The sequence below is a fragment of the Hippocampus zosterae genome, chromosome 20 (assembly GCF_025434085.1).
Source record: "Hippocampus zosterae strain Florida chromosome 20, ASM2543408v3, whole genome shotgun sequence".
Lineage (NCBI taxonomy): Eukaryota > Metazoa > Chordata > Actinopteri > Syngnathiformes > Syngnathidae > Hippocampus > Hippocampus zosterae.
The window spans coordinates 12,310,320-12,338,230 of record NC_067470.1 but is presented as its reverse complement, the minus strand read 5'-3'; the positions used below and the strand labels follow the sequence as shown (position 1 = coordinate 12,338,230).

General features: G+C 48.1%; 1 protein-coding gene across 2 annotated transcripts in view; it reads left to right on the top strand.

The window, feature by feature from the left end:
• The first annotated feature begins 3,306 nt into the window (after window positions 1-3,306).
• Window positions 3,307-27,911, top strand: part of LOC127593079 (tissue factor-like) — a 67,767-nt gene continuing 43,162 nt past the window's right edge. The window contains exons 1-6 of one of the 2 annotated variants that reach the window (XM_052054299.1): window positions 3,308-3,557; window positions 6,567-6,675; window positions 6,787-6,980; window positions 12,833-13,014; window positions 13,112-13,280; window positions 25,983-26,138. In XM_052054299.1, coding sequence (XP_051910259.1) covers window positions 3,482-3,557; window positions 6,567-6,675; window positions 6,787-6,980; window positions 12,833-13,014; window positions 13,112-13,280; window positions 25,983-26,125 — 873 coding nt within the window. In that variant the 5' untranslated portion in view covers window positions 3,308-3,481 and the 3' untranslated portion in view covers window positions 26,126-26,138. Of the gene's footprint in view, window positions 3,558-6,566; window positions 6,676-6,786; window positions 6,981-12,832; window positions 13,015-13,111; window positions 13,281-25,982; window positions 26,139-27,911 lie in introns of those variants that run through there. The other variant, XM_052054300.1, reaches the window with a different exon arrangement.

The following is a 27,911-nucleotide window of genomic DNA, read 5'->3' as shown; positions in this document are numbered from 1 at the left end:
TCCAATAAGATGCGGCGGTAAATCTTTCACTCAATTTCAAGTCATTAAAATATCCTGCAAGATACCCTGCAAGGTGCATGTTTGTTCCGGAATGCTGAAAATTTTGCGAGCTCTCTATGCGATGTAACACCCATGGTCAATGTTTTCATCTGCAATGTCCACAGCAGCTTTTATCCTTGAAGTAGAATCAGGCTGAACATTAACCAGGCAAAGACACACAAAGAGGCTTGGTAAGTCTCAAGTTTCTTAAGCAAGCCAGTCTGGATTTTCTTGACACAAAGTCTATTTTTTACGATATGCAGTATATATTAATGATCTGATAAGCAACAACGGGGGAGATCAGTGAGGGAGCCATGGGGGTGTACTTGTTTGAAGGCATTTGCACTTGCAGTGATCTACTCCAACCTGCACATTCCGATGTGAGAGGCTTCACTCTTTTATGTCCACAATAAATTTCGTTTTGGGGCCTACCTATTGTTTGATCACACATTGGTGTGAATCGGCATGAATGGAATTTCACAACTCAATGCCAGATTCGATTAACAGAAAGGAATGAGTAATGCCCGAAAAGCTGCCGCGTTACTATTTGCATTCAACTTTATGTCGAATTACCGTACTTCACTAGTGTGTCAGAAAAGTTGTTTTCCTTCTTGGCGACTCAGAATCTTTTTCGATATACTGTATTTCTGCTCCTTGTATTTCCACATGGGTTTTATCCGGGCACTCCGGTTTTCTCCCATATTCCTAAAACATGCGTGGCAGTTTAATGGAACATTCTAAATTGTCCCGAGGCCTAAGTGTGAGCGTGTCTCTGTGTGCCCTGCGATAGGCTGGCGACCAGTTGAGGGTGTCCCTCGCCTTCTGTCCGGAGCCAGCTGGGATAGGCTCCAGCATGCCCCCTGACCCTTGCGAGGATGAAGCGGATAAGAAAACAAGAAATAAAAAAAAATCACAGGGTGCAGGCAAAATGTCAGCAGAAGTGTGCATTAAGAGCTTGATAAAATTTGCAGCCCACTGTTCTCACCGGGGGCTCCTGATGATTGATGTGGCGATATTAAAATGTACACAGTTGTGTTCGGACACAGCCAGGTCAATAACAGAAGGCACACCAATGGACAGGCCGTAAGTTACAATCAGGTCCAGGGTGTGTAGTGTGCTGGCTCTGAGACTATTTACAAGGCAAATAATATATCAATTTGTTACTCATTGTAGCAAAATGCCAAAGTTACAAATGCAAATTACAGCCACCAAAAACAAACTTCAAAACTTTTATCATAATACTCTATCATCCACAAAATGATTAGTAGCTCACTGAACAAAAAGTCCAAGTATTCTCTCCCCCAAATTTTTAAAATCACAATTTGCACTAAGAAGAAACGTTTGGAATGTGCAAGGCCTACAAAACTAGTAATATCTTTAAGACACTTTCATTACGGCCAACGTGCTGCACGGAATCACTTGTGGATTGGTCAACTCATGCCAATAACATCAAGTGAGTGACAGGAAAATGAACAAATTGGTGTTTCTGATTTCTTGATAATTGTAGGCGCTTGGGTTCCTTACAGGGAACATACTGGGAACATACAGCATAGATGAAATTACTTTTCCTCTCTCAACTACAGTGCAAACATGTGGTTGAGAGCTAGTGTTGTGCTGGTAATAGCCTGTTAAGAAAATAAAGTGTTTACACTCTGGCCTTATCATTTTGCCTCCTGACACCACAAACATAACCCGGTTAGGGACGATTAAAGGAATGGACAAAAACTGTTCCATCTTTGCTTAGTCTGTCCTTTTCAAAAAACTTCTCGTCCCCAAAATGGGCATCCCAGGGACCGAATTCCCATCTCCGGTCTACAGGTAGGCGTGACAAGCAAGTTACTGTGTGCAATTTTTAATCACATATTTTTATTCCTCAAATGGTTGCATTAGTGTGTACTGCTTGCAATTTAGTTCATAATGTTATTGTAAAGATTAAATTAAGTATACCGTATATTATAGGTATGTGACAACTGACTTGTTTCTGCGATTGTTCGTGAGGATTTTGCATTCCAAAAATCTGCATTTATTTTTAGATATAATGTACAGAGAAATCTCTTCTGTTGCCTCATTTTCGATTTTTATCGCAACTTTGACCATCCAAAAAGTGATAGTTTATAGTTGATAATTACCTGGAATATTTATATCAACCTATCCCGGCTAATTGTGAGGATTTGAAGGGACATGCACACAAAGTTACATTGAATATATACCTTGCCAAAATTTGTGTCACCTGACCTTGAATGAGGTGAGAAGCAGGAGAACTGTTCACCGGGATAAATTAGCCGTCCATTGACAGCGATGTTGTGGGAATCTATGGTAGCCAAATATACTTCAGGCAGATGGGGGGCACATTTCTTATCTCGACTCAAAACACATTTTTGCTCTTACTTTTTTCAAACAGCCACACACCACTTCATACAGATATTCAGACATTCGGTCAAAGACCTCTCCATTGTAACAATAGAAACATGTTAGACATTTTGCCCACATTTTGAAACCTTTAGAACAGGGGTATCAAACTCATTTTTGTCGCGGGCCACATTGTAGTTACGGTTTCCCTTGGAGGTCCGTTATGACTGTGAATTTTGTGAAACCATATCACTATTTAACCACTCCCACATATTACAAACACAGCGAATAACAAATAGATCTAGTTTTGACAACATCAAGAATAATGTATTGTTCAAACTTAATTATTACATTATATATGATAATTAGAAATTTTATTCAGACTTCAGCAAGCATCATGGACGTTGACAGGCTTGAATTGCATTTGCGGGCCACATAAAATCATGTGGTGGGCCAGATCTGGCCCCCAGGCCTTGACTTTGACACCAGTGCTTTCGAATGTTCTAGCTTCATTCATTCATAGTATAGTGACTTGTTCCTTTTTTCTAATTCTGTCTGTTGACATTGTTCTTGCTGGGAAAAAAAACATTTTTTTGTGTCGCGTCCCTATGTATTGGTGGGCTTGGGTGAGGGGGGGGGCGTTTAAAATCAAACAAGTTAAAGAGTTTTTCTCCCCCCCACCCACCATACAGTTTCCTGAATCTATTAGTGAGTGTTTGTAAAAGCTTGAGTGAGAGGCATAAACTTTGTGCACAGTGTGGGTTGTCACGTTATAAAATGCAGTGCAGTACATTAACATTCAGTGCGTTACGACTGGTGACTAGGCAGAGCTACCACATTAAATATGACGCACGCGCTTACGTGTCCCAGCAACCGGCCAACCCCTTTCACGCGGAGTCTATTCATATTCAATGTCAATGGTTTGAATGGAAGGATTGCACAAAGTGCACATTAAAATCGGAATAGTCACACAAGCGTAACCGAAAGGAGTCACTTGGGTACTATATTCGCTCCTAACACAACGTCCGAGAACAAAGTACCGTAGACGCATTTTCGAACCGGATTATATCAAGTCGGTGGAATTGAATACAAAATGCTGAGGACAAAGAGCACAGCAGCCGCGGTGACGCTGGTAACACTCATCTTTCTCCGCTCAAATGCCGTCACAGGTGCGTTTTTCCCGTCCGCTTCATTTTATTGGTGTCGCTGATAGAAGGTTTACTTTCAAATGTATTTCAACTAAACACGCATAATTAATGTTTGGTGTGTGTGACTGTGCGTGTGTATACTATATACAGTACCCTATTTATTGTACAGTGTTGTCGACATGATTGAAAACTTGTAACACCGCGTTAAAATCTACCATAAAAAGTGCTTTAAAGACACCTAGAATTTCAACCGTTTTAATTCACGAAAGATATGTGATTGAGCAATGTTATTTGTTTTTTTAAATATAGAATCAATCCGGGCGGCCTGGTAGTCCAGTGGTTAGCACGTCGGCTTCACAGTGCAGAGGTACCGGATTCGATTCCAGCTCCGGCCTCCCTGTGTGGAGTTTGCATGTTCTCCCCGGGCCTGCGTGGGTTTTCTCCGGGTGCTCCGGTTCCCTCCCACATTCCAAAAACATGCGTGGCAGGCTGATTGAACACTCTGAATTGTCCCTAGGTGTGAGTGTGAGTGTGAGTTCGAATGGTTGTTCGTTTCTGTGTGCCCTGCGATTGGCTGGCAACCGATTCAGGGTGTCCCCCGCCTACTGCCCGAAGACAGCTGGGATAGTCTCCAGCACCCCCCGCGACCCTAGTGAGGATCAAGCGGCTCGGAAGATGAATGAATGAATGAATATAATCAATCCAACTTCATTTGTTAATCGCTTTAAAGGAGAGACCACTGCAACCAAATAGCTGTGGAAAGTTAAAAAACGATAATAATAAGAAAAAAAGAAATAAATAATTCAATAAATACAGAACATGGAGGTATAAGTAGTTAAACGCGTACGATGAAAAGACAAATGCTGGTCATAAAGGGTGGGGAAAAATCATAATAAACCAATTCAAACATACAGTAAAAGTTAGATATTGTTGAATACATTTCTCCTTAATTTAGCAGTTCATATACAATTTTGATGCTTTTCTTGTAGCCATGCTAAACATTCCACCTGCACTTTTTTAGATCATACATATAATTGACAATATTACACTGTACAGTAATCGTCCATACCAACAGGTGTCAAATTCAAAGCCTGAGGGCCAGAACAGGTCTGCCACATCATTTTATGTGGGGCCCACCAAGGCAAATCATGTACATTGACATTGTGGTTTTTTTTGCTAAAATACTCCATCCATCCATTTTCCGAACCGCTTGATCCTCACTAGGGTCGCGGGGGGTGCTGGAGCCTATCGCAGCTGTCTTCGGGCAGTAGGTGGGGGACACCCTGAATCGGTTGCCAGCCAATCGCAGGGCACACAGAGACAACAATCCACACTCACAATCACACCTAGGCACAATTTCAGAGAGTTCAATCAGCCTGCCACGCATGTTTTTGGAACGTGGGATGAAACCGGAGTACCCGGAGAAAACCCACGCAGGCCCGGGGAGAACATGCAAACTCCACACAGAGAGGCCGGAGCTGGAATTGAACTGTGCTGCACTGTGAAGTCGACGTGGTAACCACTGGACTACCGGGCCGCCTGCTAAAATACTAAAAATTGCAAATCATCTTCAGTTTTAACAACAAGAAGATTGCAATCATTTTTTTTCATTTTTTTTAACCAACGGCCGTTGAAAAGTAGGAGATACCTTTTTTTAAAACTGGCTTCTGATTTTAAAAGTAGTTATTCTTCGATTTGTTGTGTTTATGACACAAGGTGTATATACTACATTCAGGTGTATTAGCTTTAATTTTGCTTCGCTTTCCCCTGCTGTCAGTTCGGCATCCCAAACGAGAATCTATTTTTAATCGTCTTGCGTGGATCAAGATTGTTGAAATAAAAACAAATAGAAATCAAATTAGCCTGGGAAGTAATTGCACGAGCAGGAGTGCTTATCATTTTCTTCTAATGCAACATTACCCTCATGTCAGTCACTGTCCGTGTCAAAAGAACACTTAATCAGTCGCAAACCGCAGACCAACTCATGACTGACTCAATGTGTTTTATAACTGCAAAGCTTTTTATCCATAAAGGATGGGCCATAGAGTTCAAAGTTGGCATTTATGATCTACAGTTTTCTGTCAGCCACATTCTTTTGAGGTAATTTAATTTCGAGTTGGAAAAATAGGGTTCTTTCATGTTCATGCAAGTATGTTGAAAGTTTACACTTGCTCACGTGTGTGTGTGAGTGTGTGTGTGTGTGTGTCCAAAGCGATATAGTGGTACCTCTACTTACGAAATTAATTGTTTCTGGAAGAAATTTCTTAACTAGAAAATTTTGTAAGCAGAGACGCGTTTTCCATGTAAATGTCCAAACCCGTTCCAAGCCCCCCAAAATTCAGACATAAATGTTTTATAAAGCAATAAAAATGCATCAAAATATGTAACAAATACATGTTACAATTATGGTAGATTATTGCACAATGAATGAGAGTTGTGCATAATGTAAAAAACAAAGATGAGTAAAGAATAAAAATGATGGTCATTTAACTTTTAACTACGCACCCATCGTTTTTTACCCTCTTTAGGTTATGTTCTCTCTCAGAAGTGGTTTTTGCCTGGCGTTTTGTAAAGAACTCATCCAAGGCTTTTGTCGGCTTTTAACAATCCTTCGGAAATGTCCAAGGCAAAAATCAGCATAGTTAGTGATCGCCCAACTGGTAACAATTCATACACGAACAAAACTACACGTGTAGACACATAGGGTAGAGGTCCCTCTTTGCCAATTCGAAGCTCGGAAGATGCTTGGTAATAACCAATGTCAGAGAAGCTATAGGTTTTACCGGTATGTCTCGTTCAGGAAACTCGCAGCTGTATTTTTACCTTTCATATCTTGAAATTTCTTTCGTAACAAGAGGCAATATTTTCCTGTTGAGGCGTTTCGTAACTTGAAAATTTCATATGAAGAGACATCCGTAAGTAGAGGTACCACTGTATTTGGTTTTGGTTATATTATTAGTTACTTTATTATAATTTGATGACAAACTATGAACAGCATTTAAAATGTTTTGTGTCGATCTCATTTTTCAGGGATTTATCCCACTGCACAGACCGTCACCTGGAAATCCACAAACTTTAAAACCATTTTGACCTGGGAACCGATACCGACTGACTACTCCTACACTGTGGAGTTCTCTCCGTAAGCCCTTTCATAGATAATGTACAGCAGTTCAGTTCTTCCAACAGCAACGTTTTGCCCTATCGTCATTTGCAATTATGTAATGGATTATGTGTGTGAAACCTTTTGCAGAGTTGCCAGGGACAAACAGAGGAACTCTAATTGCATACGTATCTCAACAACTATGTGTGATCTGACCAGTTCACTGGCTGACTTAAATTCCTGCTATGTAGCTGATGTCCTGTCTGAACCCCCGCTGGGAGTAACCTCTGACCTCACTGAGTTCCCACACACAAGCTCCTCCCGATTCTGCCCTGCCAATGAAAGTAAGTTTACTTGAAATCCCCATCATTTAACCGGATCCCAAAAAAAGATGACAGCAATGTGGCATTGGACGGAAACAAATGGTTGAGGATGATTCGCAAATCATTGTGATTCTGTTTTTATTGATGTGTGCCACAATGTCCCAACTTCATTGGAATTGGGTTTGTACATAATAGACATGACAAGCTTGAGAGAGGCTGTGAATTAGGTTACCCGTAAATGTTGGGGGCTGAGAGTAGTATATTTCTCTCTATTTTCGGTGCTGAATTGTACAACAAAAGATTCAGAGTCGCTGAGGTCAACAGGCTTTTCCTCAGCGTAGTGCTTCTATTCAAACACTGCCACCCAGTGGGCACATGCGTTCACTGCATGGATATCAAACGATCCGCTGGATACCTTGATTATTGGCAATATTTAGAAATGAAAGATTTGTTCTCAAAATAATATTTACTTTCCCTGGTAGGTATTTTGTATTTCAGCGACCACTTCCAAGTTTCATTCTACTTTCTTATTCCATGTTTTCAGTATGCCCACATTCTATAATGAATGATGTCAGGTGCTATTTGTGTTTGGCGTAATGCACCGTGCATGATGCAACAACAGTGTTCCTGCAGGGCTGTACTTCCAATTTATCACCTGATAGCACTGGTGCTACCAACTTTTCACTTGGTTACAGCAGCACATGATTGGTCGCTCGTCCCATACTTGCTTTTTTGCGGCTGGATGATACTGAGGGGAAAAAAAACATGCAATATTGTTGTTTCATATTGCGATGTCAATATTGTTGCTTTATTTAACATGTTGTGAAACAAATGTCGATCGCAAGGGAGATGTGTGTAGATCAAAGAGTATTTGATATGTGACGTCTGTTGCAGTTGCTTGGTTGAAACCAAAAGACGTCCGCGTGCGTACATGTTGGCGCAGACGCACACACAGCAGAGAGCAGAGAGAGACTTTCGACTGCTGAGGCGCGTTTCGCTCAAGTGGCGTCGCTACAAATATTCCGGGACAGTGCTATTTTCAAGTGGCGTGGCTGGAGAAGCCAGAGTTCCGTGTTTGGGTCGGAAAAATTGAGGTCGATTATACATCGGCCTACTGCAATGCATTGAGGCACACAGCAAAACAGAAGAAAATTGATCGCCAACAACTTGCAAAAGAGATTGAGGAGAAAACTAAGTCACTGTCTGCTATTCCCTAATTGTCATATCAGTTTCATATTTGTCATTATAAAACATTAGCTCTGTTCTTAGTGTTTATTCAAAAATAACTTGGTTTTATATTTTCTCAGTTTAAAAATTTCTTTGTGTGTTTTATTTGAGAATTAATTAAAAATGTTTATATCATTTTACAACCTGTGTTACAGGTAGCAAAGTGAAAATTTGACATACAGTATGTCAAATAAAGGGTTAAGTGATTGCCCCTAAAAATAAAGATGTGCCCTTCTTTTGGAAGCAATGATTTGAACACCATCCATCCATCCATCCATCATCTACCGCTTATCCGGGGCCGGGTCGCGGGGGCAACAGCTTGAGCAGGGAAGCCCAGACTTCCCTCTCCCGAGCTACTTCTTCCAGCTCTCCCCGGGGGATCCCGAGTCGTTCCCAGGCAAGCTGGGTGACATAGTCTCTCCAGCGTGTCCTGGGTCTTCCTCGGGGTCTCCTCCCGGTGGGACATGACCGGAACACCTCACCGGGGAGGCGCTCAGGAGGCATCCGAATCAGATGCCCAAGCCAACTCATCTGGCTCCTCTCGATATGGAGGAGAAGCGGCTCGACTCTGAGCCCCTCCCGGATGACTGAGCTTCTCACCTTATCTCTAAGGGAGAGCCCGGACACCCTGCGGAGAAAACAAATTTCAGCCGCTTGTATCCGGGATCTCGTTCTTTCGGTCACGACCCATAGCTCGTGACCATAGGTGAGGGTTGGGACGTAGATCGACCGGTAAATTGAGAGCTTCGCCCTTTGGCTCAGCTCCTTCTTCACCACGACAGACCGATACAACGTCCGCATCACAGCAGACGCTGCACCGATCCGCCTGTCGATCTCCCGCTCCCTCCTACCCCCACTCGTGAACAAGACCCCAAGATACTTGAACTCCTCCACTTGGGGTAAGATCTCCTCCCCGACCCGGAGGGGGAACTCCACCCTTTTCCGACTGAGGACCATGGTTTCAGATTTGGAGGTGCTGATTTTCATCCCAACCGCTTCACACTCGGCTGCGAAACGCTCCAGTGAGAGTTGGAGAGCCCTGTTTGAAGGAGCCAACAGCACCACATCATCTGCAAAAAGCAGGGATGCAATACTGAGGCCCCCAAAACGGACCCCCTTAACGCTTCGGCTGCGCCTAGAAATTCTGTCCATAAAGGTTATGAACAGAATCGGCGACAAAGGGCAGCCTTGGCGGAGTCCTACCCCCACTGGAAACTATTCCGACTTACTGCCGGCAATGCGAACCAAACTCTGACATCGGTGGTATAGTGACCGAACAGCCCGTATCAGGGGGTTCGGTACCCCATACCCAGGAAGCACCCCCCACAGAATTCCCCGAGGGACACGGTCAAACGCCTTCTCCAAATCCACAAAACACATGTAGACTGGTTGGGCGAATTCCCACATACCCTCAAGGACCCTGCTAAGGGTGTAGAGCTGGTCCACTGTTCCACGGCTGGGACGAAAACCACACTGCTCCTCCTCAATCTGAGGCTCGACTACCTGACGGACCCTCCTCTCCAGCACCCCTGAATAGACCTTACCAGGGAGGTTGAGGAGTGTGATCCCTCTGTAGTTGGAACACACCCTCCGGTCTCCCTTTTTAAAAAGAGGGACTACCACCCCGGTCTGCCAATCCAGAGGCACTCTCCCTGTTGACCACGGGATGTTGCAGAGGCGTGTCAACCAGGACAGCCCCACAACATCCAGAGCCTTGAGGAACTCCGGGCGGATCTCATCCACCCCTGGGGCCTTGCCACCGAGGAGCTTTTTAACCACATCGGTGACTTCAACCACAGAGATAGGAGAGCCCACCTCAGAGTCCCCATGCTCTGCTTCCTCCAAGGAAGGCGTGTTGGTGGAGTTGAGGAGGTCTTCAAAGTACTCGGCCCACCGGTTCACAACGTCCCGAGTCGAAGTCAGCAGCGCCCCATCCCCACTGTACACAGTGTTAGTGGTGCACTGCTTGCCCCTCCTGAGACGTCGGATGGTGGACCAGAATTTCCTCGAAGCTGGCCGGGAGTCGGCTTCCATGGCCTCACCGAACTCTTCCCACGCTCGGGTTTTTGCCTCGGCGACCACCGAAGCCGCGGTCCGCTTGGCCAGTCGATACCCGTCAGCTGCCTCTGGGATCCCACAGGCCATAAAGGCTCGACAGGACTCCTTCTTCAGCTTGACGGCATCCCTTACTGCTGGTGTCCACCAGCGAGTACGGGGGTTGCCGCCACGACAGGCACCAACCACCTTACGGCCACAACTCAGATTGGCCGCCTCAACAATAGAGGCATGGAACATGGTCCACTCGGCCTCCCCCGGAACATGGGAAAAGCTCTGTCGGAGGTGGGAGTTGAAACTCCTTCTGACAGGGGATTCCGCCAGACGCTCCCAACAAACCCTCACAATACGTTTGGGTCTGCCAGGACGGACCGGCATCCCCACCATCCCCCACCATCGGAGCCTACTCACCACCAGGTGGTGATCAATTGACAGCTCCGCCCCTCTCTTCACCCGAGTGTCCAGAAAATGCGGCCGCAAATCCGATGATACAACTACAAAGTCGATCATCGAACTGCGGCCTAGGGTGTCCTGGTGCCAAGTGCACATATGGACACCCTTATGTTTGAACAAGGTGTTCGTTATGGACAATCCGTGACGAGCACAGAAGTCCAATAACAAAACACCACTCGGGTTCTGATCGGGGGGGCCGTTCCTCCCAATCACGCCCCTCCAGGTCTTACTGTCATTGCCCACGTGAGCATTGAAGTCCCCCAGCAGAACAAGGGAGTCCCCAGCAGGAGTACTCTCCAGCACACCCTCCAAGGACTCCAAAAAGGGTGGGTATGCTGAGCTGTTTGGTGCATATGCACAAACAACAGTCAGGACCCGTCCACCCAACCCTCTCGTCTACCGGTGTGAACCCCAATGTACAGGCACTGAGCTGGGGGGGCAATGAGTATGCCCACACCTGCTCTGCGCATCTCACTGTGAGCAACAGTGGCGCGTGACCCGCATCATTGGAAGTTGTTAGTGCTCAGTGGTCAGCAATTGCAGCTCGGGATCAGAGCTGTCGTCACTTTTATTATTATCATTCAAAGCTTGTTTCACGTACAATTTGCTAATGAGGAAGGGGGGTGGATAGCTCAATTGGTAAGGCCTCATTTTGGCGCACGCAATATAAAATCTTAACATTTGACGATTTCTGGGGTTTATGTTATTCGAGCGGGCGTATTTTCCGCAATATAAAATGCTTCAAGTGTAATGCGCACCTTCAATGAATGGCCTATTTTAAAACAGTTTTGATATTTAGGGTGCACCGCTTTAAAAGGCGCATAGATAGAAGCTACAGTGGTGGCTGTGGTATAATCCACTAGATGGAGCTTTGCTAAAGGGAATAAAATACAGCTGTATTTATCTCGAACCTTCACTACCGCTACAGCTGTAACAAAGCGCTTTACAGAATATTTAAAATACTCCGTCCAAGAAATCAGAACATTGATCCATATCTAAAGCGCATCGGATTATAAGGCGCAATGTCGGCATTTGAGAAAACTGAATGCTTCTCGGTGCGTTATAGTGCTGAAAATACGATATTCCTTATTGGAAGTGTTAACATGACTGAAAAAGAATTTGCACAGTGTGGTACAAAGATCATTGATGATTTTTCAAATTAGGTGGAGAAAACTTTAAGAACATAAAATGTTTGAAAAAAAAACAATATGTGTTGATTTCAATGTATGTATCTCGGAAATTTGCACTGGCCTGATCAGGCTATCGTGAGTGAACTTCGTGTGGTCTTCCACAGTCATATAGTGGCCGTGGGCCATTGTTCATGTGAAAATTCAGTGCAGTAATTTACTCGGTCATCAGGCTGACTACTGCTGATAGATTGTGTCTCCCAACTGGTTTGACGCTGGAACATTCTGTAATGCTGGACACAAGTCCGGTACTTGGACACCGCTGGGGTTTCGTCGTTCATTCATTCATTCATCTTCTGAGCCGCTTGATCCTCACTAGGGTCGCGGGGGGTGCTGGAGCCTATCCCAGCCGTCTTCGGGCAGTAGGCGGGGGACACCTTGAATCGGTTGCCAGCCAATCGCAGGGCACACAGAAACGAACAACCATTCGCACTCACACTCACACCTAGGGACAATTCAGAGTGTTCAATCAGCCTGCCACGCATGTATTTTTTGGAATGTGGGAGGAAACCGGAGCATCCGGAGAAAACCCACGCAGGCCCGGGGAGAACATGCAAACTCCACACAGGGAGGCCGGAGCTGGAATCGAACCCGGTACCCCTGCACTGTGAAGCCGACGCTCTAACCACTGGACTACCGGGCTTCGTCGTATTTTATTTTATTTTTCCTGAACTTGCAATGAACATTCTTTTATAACCTTGTCGTGTTCTTAGCTTATCTTGGTTGTTTTCGATAAAAGTCTCACCAAACAGAGGAGATCTTTTTGAGTTACACTGATGCTTGTGAAATTCACACAAACTCACATTCATATGATCGCGGTCAGTTCCCACTCAATGTTTTGAGCACGTTGTCAAAAATATTGCAGACACCCTTTAAAATGGACCGTTTTTCAGCATTCACGGGTTTTCTTTTCTGCCAACAAACTACATCTGATCAGTGTCCTCTTCCCAGCTGATATCGGAAGACCGGATTTCAAGCTGGAGGTGAGCGACAACAAAAAGACGACGACACTGTATGTGACTGACCCACTCACTGCCTTGTTTCGAGATGGCCGCCAGCTGACCATCAGAGACATTTTCTCAGATAAACTGCACTATAAAGTAACATACCGTAAAAATAAGAGCTCCGGCAAGGTAAGTGTCAACTTTTATTGCAAATCGGCTTCGATTGCAAACAAACGATTGAGTTCATCGGGGAACCGTCTTTCCTCTCTTCACCGTATCCATTCAGAAAGTTTTCATCTCGCCGACTGGTGTGATCGAGCTGTCTGCTCTGGATCAGGGAGAAAGCTACTGTTTTAATGTTCAGGCCTTCATTCCAAGCCGCAGCATCGATAAACAACTGGGAGAGTTGAGCCAAACTCAGTGCTCTGATGACGACGAACAATCCTTCTTTGAAGGTGAGTGATTAGCTCTTTTGTGGCAAACAAAATAAAGATTAAGGTACAATTTATTAATCCCATGAAGGGAGACTTATAAAGTTGTCAGTAAGTAGGAATGTCTAGTTTTTTTTCCTCCCTGAGTTTCAATTTGACCTAGATTTTAGAGGACTTAAAAACTACAACAAAAAAAGAAACTCAATTGGGAGGGAAGGACAAAATCTCACAAGAAAGATTCCTGAATATATTTGCGACCTCTTGCAAGTCTGTGACCCACATTTTGAAATATTTAGTGTGGTTTATCGCAAGTTGTGCACACCCTTGTAAAAGAACTATTTCAACTATTGCCTTCATGATGATGGAAAGTTTCAAAGTGTTGCCACATTGTTCCTCTCTGAGCGGTCTCCTTATCATGGTGGAATGGTTTGTGTTTCCCAATCAAAACCTGGTTTGCACGGCAACATTTTAAACTTGTCGGCAGACTTCCAAAGTCTGAGGCACCCCACACATGACCATTTTCCCCTTTTCGGACTTTTGACAGCACTGTGGAAATTGTAGCAATGCGAAGAAAGCGACAATTTCTCACGTTCACACTCAGAGAGAGTGTGTCATTTTTTATTAGCACAAACAGCAGCAAAACTTCCCGCGCCAACCGAGACCCGCCGAAAGTCGGTTTCCATAGAAACCAGCAGATAAACATGGCGGTCCTTAAAGGGACTGCAATTATTTCTACCCCGTTACCAAATCGTAAACTCTCTGACACGCATACGCAACATTTCATTCACACGTTTACATTTGGTGGTGAATTATATATATAGAAGTCACTACACACGTCCCCCCAGAATTCAACCCAACAAAAACAGACACTCTAAAGTTCAAGTCGCGGTGGGCGAATCCGGCGGCCGTAACGGCTACGCCGTACGGGGGAGAGAGGAAGCGCATCCGCAGGGGTCGGTCGCGGAGGAACAGGAGAAACCGAAGACGGGGAAGTCACGGGGAAAGGGTCAGAGGGGAGAAGGCCAGGAGACAAGCTTCCGGTAGGAGGACGACCTCGCCTCGGCGGGCGAGCCACTTCAACCGGCCCGGCCAAGTCCAAGTGAGCCGGCTTAAGGCGGTCAACCGAGACCCGCTCGGGTTTACCCCCCATGTCAACGACAAAATGTTTCTGTCCCGCCTCCAAAACTCGGGAGGGGCCCTCATAAGGAGGGCGCAAGGGCCCTCTGTGCCCATCAACGCGAATGAACACATAACCAGCTGACAGGAGGTCCTTGGGCATGTGAGAACCTGGTACACCGTGGCAAGAAGTGGGCAGCGGGGCAAAGAGCCTGGCATTGTCCAAGTGGGTGGAGCGTTGTGTTGTGGCCGAAAATCTCCAGGCACCCGCAGAGGCTGGCCATAAACCAGCTCTGCCGAGGAAGACCGGAGATCCTCCTTAGGCGCCGTCCTGATGCCCAGCATGACCCACGGGAGTCTGTCAATCCAGTTGCCATCCTTCAAAGTGGCACGAAGAGCAGCCTTCATCGACCGGTGGAAATGTTCGCAAAGGCCGTTGCTCTGCGGGTGATACGCTGTGGTGCGGTGCAACTTCACTCCTAAGCCGTCTGCCACTGCAGTCCAAAGCTCAGAAGTGAACTGCACGCCGCGATCCGAGGAAATATCAGAAGGGGTGCCAAAACGGGATATCCAGGTGCCAATAAACGCTCGTGCCACGTCGACTGATGTAATGGACGAGAGCGGGGCGACCTCCGCCCAACGTGTGGTGCGGTCGACCATAGTTAACAGGTGAGTGCACCCCCGAGAAGGGGGCAGGGGGCCAACCAGGTCGACGTTGACATGGTCGAAACGTTGCTCAGGCACGTGAAAGTGTTCCAAAGGGGCCTTGGTGTGGCGGTGCACCTTGGCCCGCTGGCACTCCACGCAGGCACGAGCCCAATCTCTGACATCCTTCCTCAGGCTGTGCCACACGAACTTGGCTGCCACCAGCCTTTGAGAGGCCTTGGTCCCTGGGTGCGAGAGTCCATGGACAGCATCGAAAACCGGCCGGAGCTGCCAAAAACCATGTCCCTCAGCTGCAAACCTGTAGTGGACGACCGGCACTGCTGCACTGTGGTGTCGGAAACCTGGTCCTTCGCCATACTGCAGTAGTCGGGACCCAGGTGGACCGCTCCAGCTATGGCTCTGGAGAGGCAGTCAGCAACACAGTTGTCTTTCCCCGCCACATGTTGAATGTCTGTAGTAAATTCGGAGACATAGGACAGCTGGCGTTGCTGTCGGGCGGACCATGGTTCTGCTGCCTTGGACATGGCGAAGGTCAACGGTTTGTGGCCGACGTAAACTGTAAACCGGCGGCCTTCCAGCATGTGTCGAAAATGGCGGATGGCGAGGTACATCCCAAGCAGTTCACGGTCGAAAGTACTGTACTTTCGCTCAGGGGGGCGTAACTGCCTACTGAAAAAAGCGAGAGGCTGCCAGGTACCGTCCATCCATTGTTCAAACACCGCCCCCACCGCGTAGTCCGAAGCATCCGTGGTCAGTGCCACAGGGGCACAAAAGGAGGGATGTGCCAGCATCGTAGCCCGTGCCAAAGCTCCTTCGGTGTCCATAAAAGCCCTGACCCTGCTTTCAGTCCAGTCAACAGTGTATTTGGGCTTCTTGCCTTTAAGGGCCTCATATAAAAGTCGCATAGTGCGAGCCGCTCCCGGGATGAAACGATGATAGAAGTTCACCATGCCAAGAATTCCTGTAGGGATTTCACGGTGACTGGGCGTGGGAACGCTGTTACGGCCTCCACCTTGGACGGGAGAGGAACTGCGCCTGCCTCCGTGACCCTGTGCCCCAAGAAGTCTATGGTGGAGAGGCCAAACTGGCACTTCGCAGGGTTGATGATAAGTCCGTGTTGACTGAGCCGGTGAAAAAGGGTTCGGAGGTGTGCCATGTGGTCCAACGTGGAAGAACTTGCTACCAGGATGTCGTCAAGGTACACGAAAACAAAGGGAAGGTCCCGCAGCACAGAGTCCATCAGGCGTTGGAAGGTCTGAGCAGCGTTCTTAATCCCAAACGGCATGCGTAGAAACTCGAACAATCCAAAAGGTGTGATCACTGCCGTTTTAGGGATGTCGGGGGGGTGAACGGGAACTTGATGGTAGCCCCTCACGCGGTCGACCTTGGAGAAAATCACCGTGCCGCCTAGGTGAGCTGAGAAATCCTGGATGTGCGGTACAGGGTAGCGGTCGAGTGTAGTAGCGTCGTTGAGCCGTCGATAATCTCCACAAGGGCGGCAGCCGCCGCCGGGTTTAGGCACCATGTGGAGAGGAGAGGCCCAAGGGCTGTTCGAGCGGCGGACAATTCCCAGGCGCTCCATGTTGTCGAACTCCGTCTTGGCCACAAGCCAGCTTGGCCGGGTTGAGGCGCCGCGCTCGGGCGTAGACCGGTGGGCCCGTGGTGGCGATGTGGTGTTCCACCCCGTGCCTGGCAGCCGCCAAAGTGAAGTTGGGCTGTGTGAGTGCAGGGAATTCGGCAAGCAGGCGGTGGAAAACGTCCGTGAGGGGGACTATGCTGGAGAGGCGGATAACATCGGGCGGTCCGAGTGTTCACGCGTAAGAACAGAAAGTGGCAGCGTCTATTAAGCGTTGGTTTTTCACATCCACCAAAAGTCCATGAGCGCACAAAAAAATCCGTCCCCAAAAGAGGTACATCGACACGCGCTGTAACAAAGTTCCAACTAAAGCGCTGACCACCGAAGCACAGTTCCACGAACCTCATGCCTTAGGTGCGAATGGGGCTCCCATTCGCAGCTGCCAAAGGAGGGCCGTTGCTGTCAGCTACCATGTCGATCTGCGATGCGGGCAAAATGCTGCGCTGTGCCCCTGTGTCGCAGAGGAAACGCCGTCCAGAGATAGAGTCGCAGATGAAAAGCAGCCTACCAACGTTGCCGATGCTCATGGCCACTAATGAGCGCCGGCCGCTGCGTTTGCCGGCCCACCGAACGAGCACGGCGAGCGGCACCTCTTAGCCTTCGGTCCGAACTTGGCGTGGTAAAAACATAAACCAGTAGCCTGCCGCGGGTGAGGGACAGCCGCCGCGACGAGTGCGTAATTATCGGAGGCACGAGCGGCAGTCACGGGGAGGAGAGCCGCTGTACAGTGTTCCCGGCCGTCCAGGAAAAATTTATCAGCCTCCGCAGCGAGCTCTCTACAGTCAGTGATAGCGGTGTTAGCCAAAGCTGCCCTCACCTGGGTTGGTAACTGGCGCAGAAAAAGGTGAAGAAAAAAAAAGTCCGGTTTGTGCTCGCCTAGCAGCTCGAGGATACGATCCATTAATTCTGAGGGCTTGCCGTCCCCCAGGCCGTGGAGAGAAAAAAGTTTGTCGGCCCGTTCAGCGTCGGAAAGTTCAAAGGTATTCAATAAGTGAGCCTTCAGCGCATCATATCGTCCTTCTGTCGGAGGAGATTTGAGGAAACTCACGACCCTGGACACCGTCGAACCGCCCAGCGCGGAAACAACGTAGTAGTATCTCGTAGTATCCGCAGTGATGTCGCATAGGGCGAACTGGGCCTGAGCGAACCAAGCAGACGCAGATGATTCCCAAAACTCGTGGAGCTTGAGCGAAACAGCGTTCACGGACATCTTCGCGGTCTGGAATTGTCCAGCAATAAACGTCGAGGGTCACCAGTGTGGAAATTGTAGCAACGCGAAGAAAGCGACAATTTCTCACGTTCACACTCAGAGAGAGTGTGTCATTTTTTATTAGCACAAACAGCAGCAAAACTTCCCGCGCCAACCAAGACCCGCCGAAAGTCGGTTTCCATAGAAACCAGCAGATAAACATGGCGGTCCTTAAAGGAACTGCAATTATTTCTACCCCGTTACCAAATCGTGAACTCTCTGACACGCATATGCAACATTGCATTCACACGTTTGCAGTTGGTGGTGAATTATATATATAGAAGTCACTACAGCACCATACTTTACCACGTTTGCCGTGAGAAAGTGCATAGCCCGAGAAACAAACCAACGTTTGTGAGCTTTCAAGACGCCAACTCTGTCAAAGGATCGGACAAAGCTGTCCTTGCGCACGCCTATTCGAAAATTGTGAATTGGTAAAAACTGGTAAATTGGTAAAAAATTGGTAAATGTTTTTATTCCCAGTATTTTTTAATACATACTCTTGTAGGTCCGGATGAGCTGGACCACGGACTGCCAGCTCTGGACCACTGTTCTAAAATGTCCCTAAGTGTGATTGTGAGTATGAATGGTTGTTTGTCTGTGTGCCCTGTGATTGGCTGGCAACCAATTCAGGGTGTCCCCTGCCTGCTGCCCAAAGACAGCTGTGATAATTACTAGTACGCCTGTGACCCTCGTAAGGATCATGTGATAGATATTGATGTCAGTGTCCCTTGTTCCCTCGCGCAGGGTCCAGGAATCAACAACAACAAAAATCACGTGTATGTCCAGAGTTTTTGATTGTGAAAGGTCCAGTTCGAATTGACTAATTTGTCATGATTTGCACTGAAACAATGGGAAACATTTGGAATAGTTATTTATAGTTTGACACCCATGTGGCCTCTGGCTGGCGTTACTATATGCTAGGATAGCTACTGGTAGCCTGTTAGCACTCAAGCTATCCTCTTTCAAAATTGTACTTGACAATACAAATGACTTTTCCAATTGTTACGCATCTTAACATGACATCCAGGCTACAAAGACCAAACAATAATTGTCATTAACTATTCAGGGGTTAGGGTGGCTCGGTAGTTGAGTGGTTAGCGTGTCAACTTCATAGTGCAGAGGTGCAGGGTTCAATTCCAGCTATGGCCTTCCTGTGTGGAGTTTGCATGTTCTCCCTGGGCCTGCGTGGGTTTTCTCCAGGTACTCCGGGTTCCTCCGACATTCCAAAAACATGTATGGCAGGCTGACTGAACACTCTAAATTCCCCCTAGGTGTGAGTGTGAGTGCGGATGGTTGTTCGTCTGTGTGTGCGCTGCGATTGGCTGGCAACCAGTTCAGGGTGTCCCCCGCCTACTGCCCGAAGATGGCTGGAATAGGGTCCAGCAGATTCAAAACATGTTACCTATCTTTTACACCGGGGGACCACGGTTTAAATCCTTCTCACGACATTCACATCATAATCTGATTGACCCAAATTCCAAACCACTGTCTGTTAAAATGCACCAGAATGGGCATCGAGTGTCTAAATCAGGGGTGCTCATTAGGTAGATCCTGATCTACCGGTAGATCTAAGACAGGTCCCAAGTAGATTCGAGGAGTGTCGAGGAGAAAACAAACAAACAACCATTTGTGTGTCTTTGTACATGTTAATAATATATTTGTTTATGATAATGTACACTGCACCCTAATCATCTTATCAGTCTCATGTTCACCCAAAAAATATTTAAAAATAAAATAAAGCAGGTAAATCTTGAATTTACAGTGGCGCGTGATTACGCCACCGGAAGTTGTTAGCTCTCAGCAGTCTGCAATTGCAGCTTGTGATCAGAACTGTTGCGCTCTATCTTTTATCGTCATTATTCTCATTCAGAGTTTGCTTCGTGTACAATTCACCGAGGGCACGAGCAAAGAATAGAAATCTAGGAGGGCCCAGGGAAGCACTTTAAAACGGCACGTGTGAGCTACGATAGTTAACAGGCTGCAAAAGTGCTTCGCATGCCTCAGTTTCAGGCTGTTTCTCATCATGGCGTGCGTGTGCGCGTGTGAGTGTGTGTGTGTGTGTGTGTGCGTGCGTGCGTGCGCACGCGCGTGCCGGTAAGGGTAGATCCCGGGAAGTTAGTTGATCGAAAAGTAGATCTTCGATCCAAAAAGTTTGACCACCCCTGGTCTAAATTATGTCAAAAACATACGGCCTGCAGTGTCGTCGTTCCACCACTAGAGAGTGCTAATCGACTGCAAAAAGGGTCCCCAACCTTTTTTGCCCCACGGACCGGTTTATGTCAGACAATATCTTCAGGGACCGGCATTTAAGGTATGGTGGAAATAATACAACAAAATAATATGATATGAGCTGCATAAAAACTGTGGCGTTTTCGAAATATAATAACAATAAAATAAACACAAGGAGCCTCTTATTCTGGCCGCAGCACTCTGTTCGCTATGGTAATGTTTAATGCCTTCAAATTCGATACAGCGCAAATTCAAAGTGCATGAAAATGAGGACTCACCACAGCCCCAAGCTTGATTTTCTGCAACGAGACGGTCCAATCCCGTGGTAATAGGAGACAATGACACCTCAAATGTGTGTTTTATGTCCAGTCTACTTCGTAATTCTGTTTTAGTCGCCGTTGCTGCAGAAACCCCCCACCTCACACATGTAGGATGTCGGAAATAGCAACAGTGCTATTATGGTGATCTCAGAATATTCAGCCATAACTTTAAGCCTGTTGTCTCGAACGTCCTTTTAAGGCCGCCGTCATTTGCGATCTCCAGCAGTTTTTTTACTAATTCTTTTAAGTCTTTTTGTTTCGCGTAATCGGTCACGTGACGCAGAAGCGTGGTTTGAAACGTGTCAAGTGACGGAGAATCCGATAATTTAACGGAGAATCCGGTAATTTTTCAAAATAAAACATCTTTCGTATTCAGAAATAAATAAAATGGAATTAAGGCAAGTTCTTTCTGTGCGGCCTGGCACCAAATGTCCTGCGGACCGGGAATGTTCCGCGGACCGGCGTTTGGGTAACCCTGGTCAAATGGATTTATCCATCCATCCATCCATCCATCTTCTACCGCTTATCCGGGGCCGGGTCGCGGGGGCAACAGCTTTAGCAGGGAAGCCCAGACTTCCCTCTCCCTAGCTACTTCTTCCAGCTCTCCCCGGGGGATCCCGAGGTGTTCCCAGGCCAGCTGGGTGACATAGTCTCTCCAGCGTGTCCTGGGTCTTCCTCGGGGTCTCCTCCCGGTGGGACATGCCCGGAACACCTCACCAGGGAGGCGTTCAGGAGGCATCCGAATCAGATGCCCAAGCCACCTCATCTGGCTCCTCTCGATGTGGAGGAGAAGCGGCTCGACTCCGAGCCCCTCCCGGATGACCGAGCTTCTCACCTTATCTCTAAGGGAGAGCCCGGACACCCTGCGGAGAAAACTCATTTCGGCCGCTTGTATCCGGGATCTCGTTCTTTCGGTCACGACCCATAGCTCGTGACCATAGATGAGGGTTGGAACGTAGATCGACCGGTAAATTGAGAGCTTCGCCCTTTGGCTCAGCTCCTTCTTCACCACGACAGACCGATACAACGTCCGCATCACAGCAGACGCTGCACCGATCCGCCTGTCGATCTCTCGCTCCCTCCTGCCCTCACTCGTGAACAAGACCCCAAGATACTTAAACTCCTCCACTTGGGGCAAGATCTCCCCCCCGACCTGGAGGGGGCACTCCACCCTTTTCCGACTGAGGACCATGGTTTCAGATTTGGAGGTGCTGATTTTCATCCCAACCGCTTCACACTCGGCTGCGAAACGCTCCAGTGAGAGTTGGAGAGCCCTGTTTGAAGGAGCCAACAGCACCACATCATCTGCAAAAAGCAGGGATGCAATACTGAGGCCACCAAAACGGACCCCCTCAACGCTTCGGCTGCGCCTAGAGATTCTGTCCATGAAGGTTATGAACAGAATCGTGACAAAGGGCAGCCTTGGCGGAGTCCTACCCTCACTGGAAACGATTCCGACTTACTGCCGGCAATGCGGACCAAACTCTGACATCGGTGGTATAGTGACCGAACAGCCCGTATCAGGGGGTTCGGTACTCCATACCCACGAAGCACCCCCCACAGAACTCCCCGAGGGACACGGTCAAACGCCTTCTCCAAGTCCACAAAACACATGTAGACTGGTTGGGCGAATTCCCACATACCCTCGAGAACCCTGCTAAGGGTGTAGAGCTGGTCCACTGTTCCACGGCCGGGACGAAAACCACACTGCTCCTCCTCAATCTGAGGCTCGACTTCCTGATGGACCCTCCTCTCCAGCACCCCTGAATAGACCTTACCAGGGAGGCTGAGGAGTGTGATCCCTCTGTAGTTGGAACACAACCTTTTTAAAAAGAGGGACTACCACCCCGGTCTGCCAATCCAGAGGCACTCTCCCCGTTGACCACGCGATGTTGCAGAGGCGTGTCAACCAGGACAGCCCCACAACATCCAGAACCTTGAGGAACTCCGGGCGGATCTCATCCACCCCTGGGGCCTTGCCACCGAGGAGCTTTTTAATCACATCGGTGACTTCAACCACAGAGATAGGAGAGCCCACCTTAGAGTCCCCAGGCTCTGCTTCCTCCAAGGAAGGCATGTTGGTGGAGTTGAGGAGGTCTTCGAAGTACTCTGCCCACCGGTTCACAACGTCCCGAGTCGAAGTCAGCAGCGTCCCATCCCCACTGTACACAGTGTTCGTGGTGCACTGCTTCCCCTTCCTGAGACGTCGGATGGTGGACCAGAATTTCCTCGAAGCCGTCCGGAAGTCGGCTTCCATGGCCTCACCGAACTCTTCCCATGCTCGGGTTTTTGCCTCGGCGACCACCGAAGCTGCGTTCCGCTTGGCCAGTCGGTACCCGTCAGCTGCCTCTGGGGTCCCACAGGCCATAAAGGCTCGATAGGACTCCTTCTTCAGCTTGACGGCATCCCTTACTGCTGGTGTCCACCAGTGAGTACGAGGGTTGCCGCCACGACAGGCACCAACCACCTTACGGCCACAACTCAGATTGGCCGCCTCAACAATAGAGGCACGGAACATGGTCCACTCGGACTCAATGTCCCCCGTCTCCCCCGGAACATGGGAAAAGCTCTGTCGGAGGTGGGAGTTGAAACTCCTTCTGACAGGGGATTCCGCCAGACGCTCCCAACAAACCCTCACAATACGTTTGGGTCTGCCAGGACGGACCGGCATCTTCCCCCACCATCGGAGCCTACTCACCACCAGGTGATGATCAGTTGACAGCTCCGCCCCTCTCTTCACCCGAGTGTCCAGAACATGCGGCCGCAAATCCGATGACACGACCACAAGGTCGATCATCGAACTACGGCCTAGGGTGTCCTGGTGCCAAGTGCACACGTGGACACCCTTATGCTTGAACAAGGTGTTCGTTATGGACAGTCCGTGACGAGCACAGAAGTCCAATAACAAAACACCACTCGAGTTCTGATCGGGGGGGCCGTTCCTCCCAATCACGCCCCTCCAGGTCTCACTGTCATTGCCCACGTGAGCATTGAAGTCCCCCAGTAGAACAAGGGAGTCCCCAGCAGGAGTACTCTCCAGCACACCCTCCAAGGACTCCAAAAAGGGTGGGTATGCTGAGCTGCTGTTTGGTGCATATGCACAAACAACAGTCAGGACCCGTCCCCCCACCCGCAGGCGGAGGGATGCAACCCTCTCGTCCACCGGTGTGAACCCCAATGTACAGGCACTGAGCCGGGGGGCAATAAGTATGCCCACACCTGCTCTGCGCCTCTCACCGTGAGCAACTCCAGAGTGAAAGAGAGTCCAACCCCTCTCGAGAGGACTGGTACCAGAACCTAGGCTGTGTGTGGAGGCAAGTCCGACTATATCCAGTCGGAACTTCTCTGCCTCACACACCAGCTCGGGCTCCTTCCCCGCCAGAGAGGTGACATTCCATGTCCCAAGAGCTAGCTTCTGCAGCCGAGGATCGGACCGCCAGGGTCCCCGCCTTTGGCTGCCGCCCAGCTCGCATTGCACCCGACCCCTTTGACCCCTCCCACGGGTGGTGAGACCATGAGAAGGGGGACCCACGTTGCCTCTTCGGGCTGAGCCCGGCCGGGCCCCATGGGTGTAGGCCCGGCCACCAGGCGCTCGCCAACGAGCCCCACCTCCAGGCCTGGCTCCAGAGGGGGGCCCCGGTGACCCGCGTCCGGGCAAGGGAAACTGGATACCATCGATTTTATCTGTCATTAAGGGGCTTTGTGAGCCATGCTTTGTCTGGTCCCTCACCTAGGACCTGTTTGCCATGGGTGACCCTGCCAGGGGCATAAAGCCCCAGACAACTTAGCTCCTAGGATCATTGGGACACACAAACCCCTCCACCACGGTAAGGTGACGGCTCACGGAGACCGGGAATGTTCCGCGGACCGGCGTTTGGGTAACCCTGGTCAAATGGATTTATGTGCTCTGTAAATGTCTGTATGAATGCAGTGTAACGAAGCCCAGAAACGACTCGGGCAACAAGAAGGAAAAAAAATACTTCGACTATTTTTTGAAATCTAGTTGGTTGACTTGATTTTTTTTTCCTACCCCAGGTCTTTGGTTTTTGTTGAGGAATGGGAGCTGTCAATTTGCTCTTGGCCCTCCTTGGTTACAGGTTCTTTTATCTCTCTATAAGGTGGAAGAAGACCCAACACCACGTTGTCTTTTCTTCAGTTTATCACAACGCAACACAAATCGATTCGGGCTCCTGTGAGTCTCAGATTTCATCAGGAAACCCCGAAGAAACACATTCATGAGATTATATAGAGACAATATGATAATGAGAGGCGGGGAGGTACGCCTCTCATGCAAATCCCGAAACAAAGAAGGTAACATGTCATCTGAACCGGTGTGGCCGGAGGAAGCCGGGAGCGGTGAGGTGAGACCAGACCACCACTACCCCCCATTTGGTGCGATGGCAGGAACACAGATACCTGAGATAACAGCTCCTCTAAAACATGTCCTGTGGAGGGGGGCCCCAGAAGTGGTGGGGGCCGAGGGCACTAAAGGTGATTGTAATAACAGTGAGCAGGAAATACCTTCAACCAACATGAAGGAACAACACCATAACCAAGTAAAAAGCAGAGATAAGGAAGATCAAGCAAAGTTCGATCTTGATATGATGACAGAGTATAGACAAAGTATAGACCACTGCTTATGGTCACAGATCTTGAGATTAGGGTTCCTCTTTAAGGGCACTTGACAGCCTTCAGGGATTTTTACGAGGTGGTGGAGGCAGAAAAACACTTGGGGGCTGTTAATTAACCAAGTGAAAATAGGATCTAAACTTCACACTACATTCTTTTAAGTACTTCAGCAGATGTTCAGGACAGAGACTAGTATCAATTGTTCTCATAGCAAGATGAAATTCCTCAACAATGTTCTACTACTACTTCTAGCGGAATAATTCCTTAACAGTTTTAAAAGACAGTGACTGCGGGTGTTTTCTCACAGCAATCCTTTTTTTCTCGCTTGCCGAAAGCAACTACCTCCATTTTGTTTTGGTTCAGCCAAAGGAAATTTTTGTTAATCCAGTTGCTATTTCGCTCAAGACAGTGACACAGCATGTTAAATGAACTGCTGTCATTCTGGGAAATTGATGAATAGCTGTGTGACAAACCATGGAGCATCTGACTCAAAGGTAACATATAGTGACTGAAGAAAAGGGGTCCAATGACAAACCGTTGAGGGATCCCACATCATGGCCATTTGATTAGATTCAAAAGAGAATGATCACAAAGAACTACTTTCCTTGAAGTAGGACCTGAACCCTTTTAGGACTGTTCACTTGAATCACACCCAAGTTTCCAACCTGTTCAGCAGTTTGTTTTTGATCAATTGTATCACACTTTAACTTTTCAGTCAGATCTGAAGAGGGACTTCCTATGCCCTCGTCTTCGCAGGAAGACTTTGGAGCAAGATTCAAGACATACTTTTGTGTCTGTCTGTATTTTTGTTTTAATTGATCAATGTTGGTCATTAGCACATCTGATAATGTATCTCAAATGTCTTTTTTTCCCTACAGTGTATTCAGTGGGCGTGATTGTCACTGTCATCCTCCTCATCTTGCTACTGATCATCATAACTGTTGTAATAATAGTGTGCTGCAGGCGCAAGAAAAGTGCCCTCAAAATGGAAAAAGAAGGAGTTCCACTCCAGAGTATATAAAGGGTTCGCATCACAGGTACCCATCACTTTATGGTACGCGATAGTTACAGATATTGGATGGACATAACACTAGTCCCAAGAGTTTCTTTTCCTTTTTTTTTTTTTAAACGAGAGAATCAATATATCGGTTTCTGTGAAACCACTTTTTAATTTGACAGATGTTCTGTAGACTATTGCAGAAAATAAGTTATTTGCTGTCTCGTGAGAATTTCGTCAGGGTCAAATTAAAAAAGTAAAATACTTTTTAAAAAATCATTATCCTCCTTATCACCGTAATACTTGGAGTACAAACCAAAAAAGATAAACACAAATCCCAATCTCATTTTTGATTGACATATTGTCATTAAAATCAGTTCAGTTTTGTGTATTCATGCTTCTTTTGCCAATCATTGTGAAATATCACCTCCACTGGTTTTTGACTACTACTAATAATAATAAATGCTCTTGCGACGCGGAGTCTCATTCGGCTGGGTCGTCGCAGTGCGTAGAGCCGATCAGCTTCACCAGGGTCCGCCAATGACCACGGTCATGGGCCAGGGTCCGCTGCATCCTCCAGGGTAAGGCCCTGGTGTTTGAGATCCTCTCTGATGACGTCAAGCCATCTGGTGCGGGGTCTGTCGCATGGCCTTTTCCAGCCGGCTGTCGCTGGATCAAATGAGAAAATGGCACGAGTTGGGTGTTCCGGGGGTAATCGGAGGAGATGACAAAGCCAACGGATGCACCTCTGAGCGGCCAGTCGGGATGCAGGGGGCTGAAGGGTATGTTTTCGGAGATCTGAGTTGGAAACATGGAGGTGCCAGCTAATGTTCAAGATGGTTCTGAGTGACCTGCTGTCAAAGCCATCGATCCTCTTGGCCTGGGTCTTGTTTAATGGCCCGGATTCTGCACCATACAGGAGGATGGGAAGAACTGCTGAGTTATAAATGCGCATCTTGGTCTTTTGGGACACTGAGTGTTGGCGCCAGAGGGGCCGCCACAGTGACTGCATTGCCGCGGCCGCGAGGGCGCGTCTGCGGTCAATCTCTGGCTTGAGATTGCCACGGCCCCGAGGGCGCGTCTGCGGTCAATCTCTGGCTTGAGATTGCCGCTGCTGGTAATAGTGGAGCCCAGGTAGATGATGGAATTGACAAATTGCACTTCGTCTGTGCCAAGGATCAGGGGGGGAGGGGTTGGGTCTGTCACCGATATACATAAGTTTGGTTTTCTGCCAGCTTACTTGGAGGCCCAGCTTTGCTGCTTCTGTTTGGTATATGGAGAGAGCACTGCTGAGGTGTTGGAGGGAGTTGCTGAACAGGGTGGTGTCATCAGCGTATTCAAGGTCGGTCAGGTGGAAGTTGCCGAGCGACACGCCTGAGACTTGCTCCCGGACTCGGATCATAAGGTGGTCAATGACACAGTTAAGTAGGTCAGGAGCGGCCACGCAGCCCTGTCTGACCCCGCTGTTAATGGGGAACCACTCTGAGTCCTTCGCATTCACACGAACACAGCTCTCTGAGTTGTTGTAGAGTTGCTGGAACAATGTGGTTATTTTGGGTGGCACTCCAAGGTATTTCAGAATGTTCCTAAGGGAGAGGTGGTCGACTGTATCAAAGGCAGCTTTGAGATCTATGAAGGCTATAAAAAGATGTTGGTCGTTCCGAAACTCTCTAACCTTCTCAACAATGAGTCTAACTGCTGAGATGTGATTTATGGTGGACCGGTTGGGCATGAAGCCAGCTTGTTGGGGGCAGCGACGGCTTCGAATGGCGGGAAGGGCATGGGTGAGAAGGATCCGGGTGAACATGTT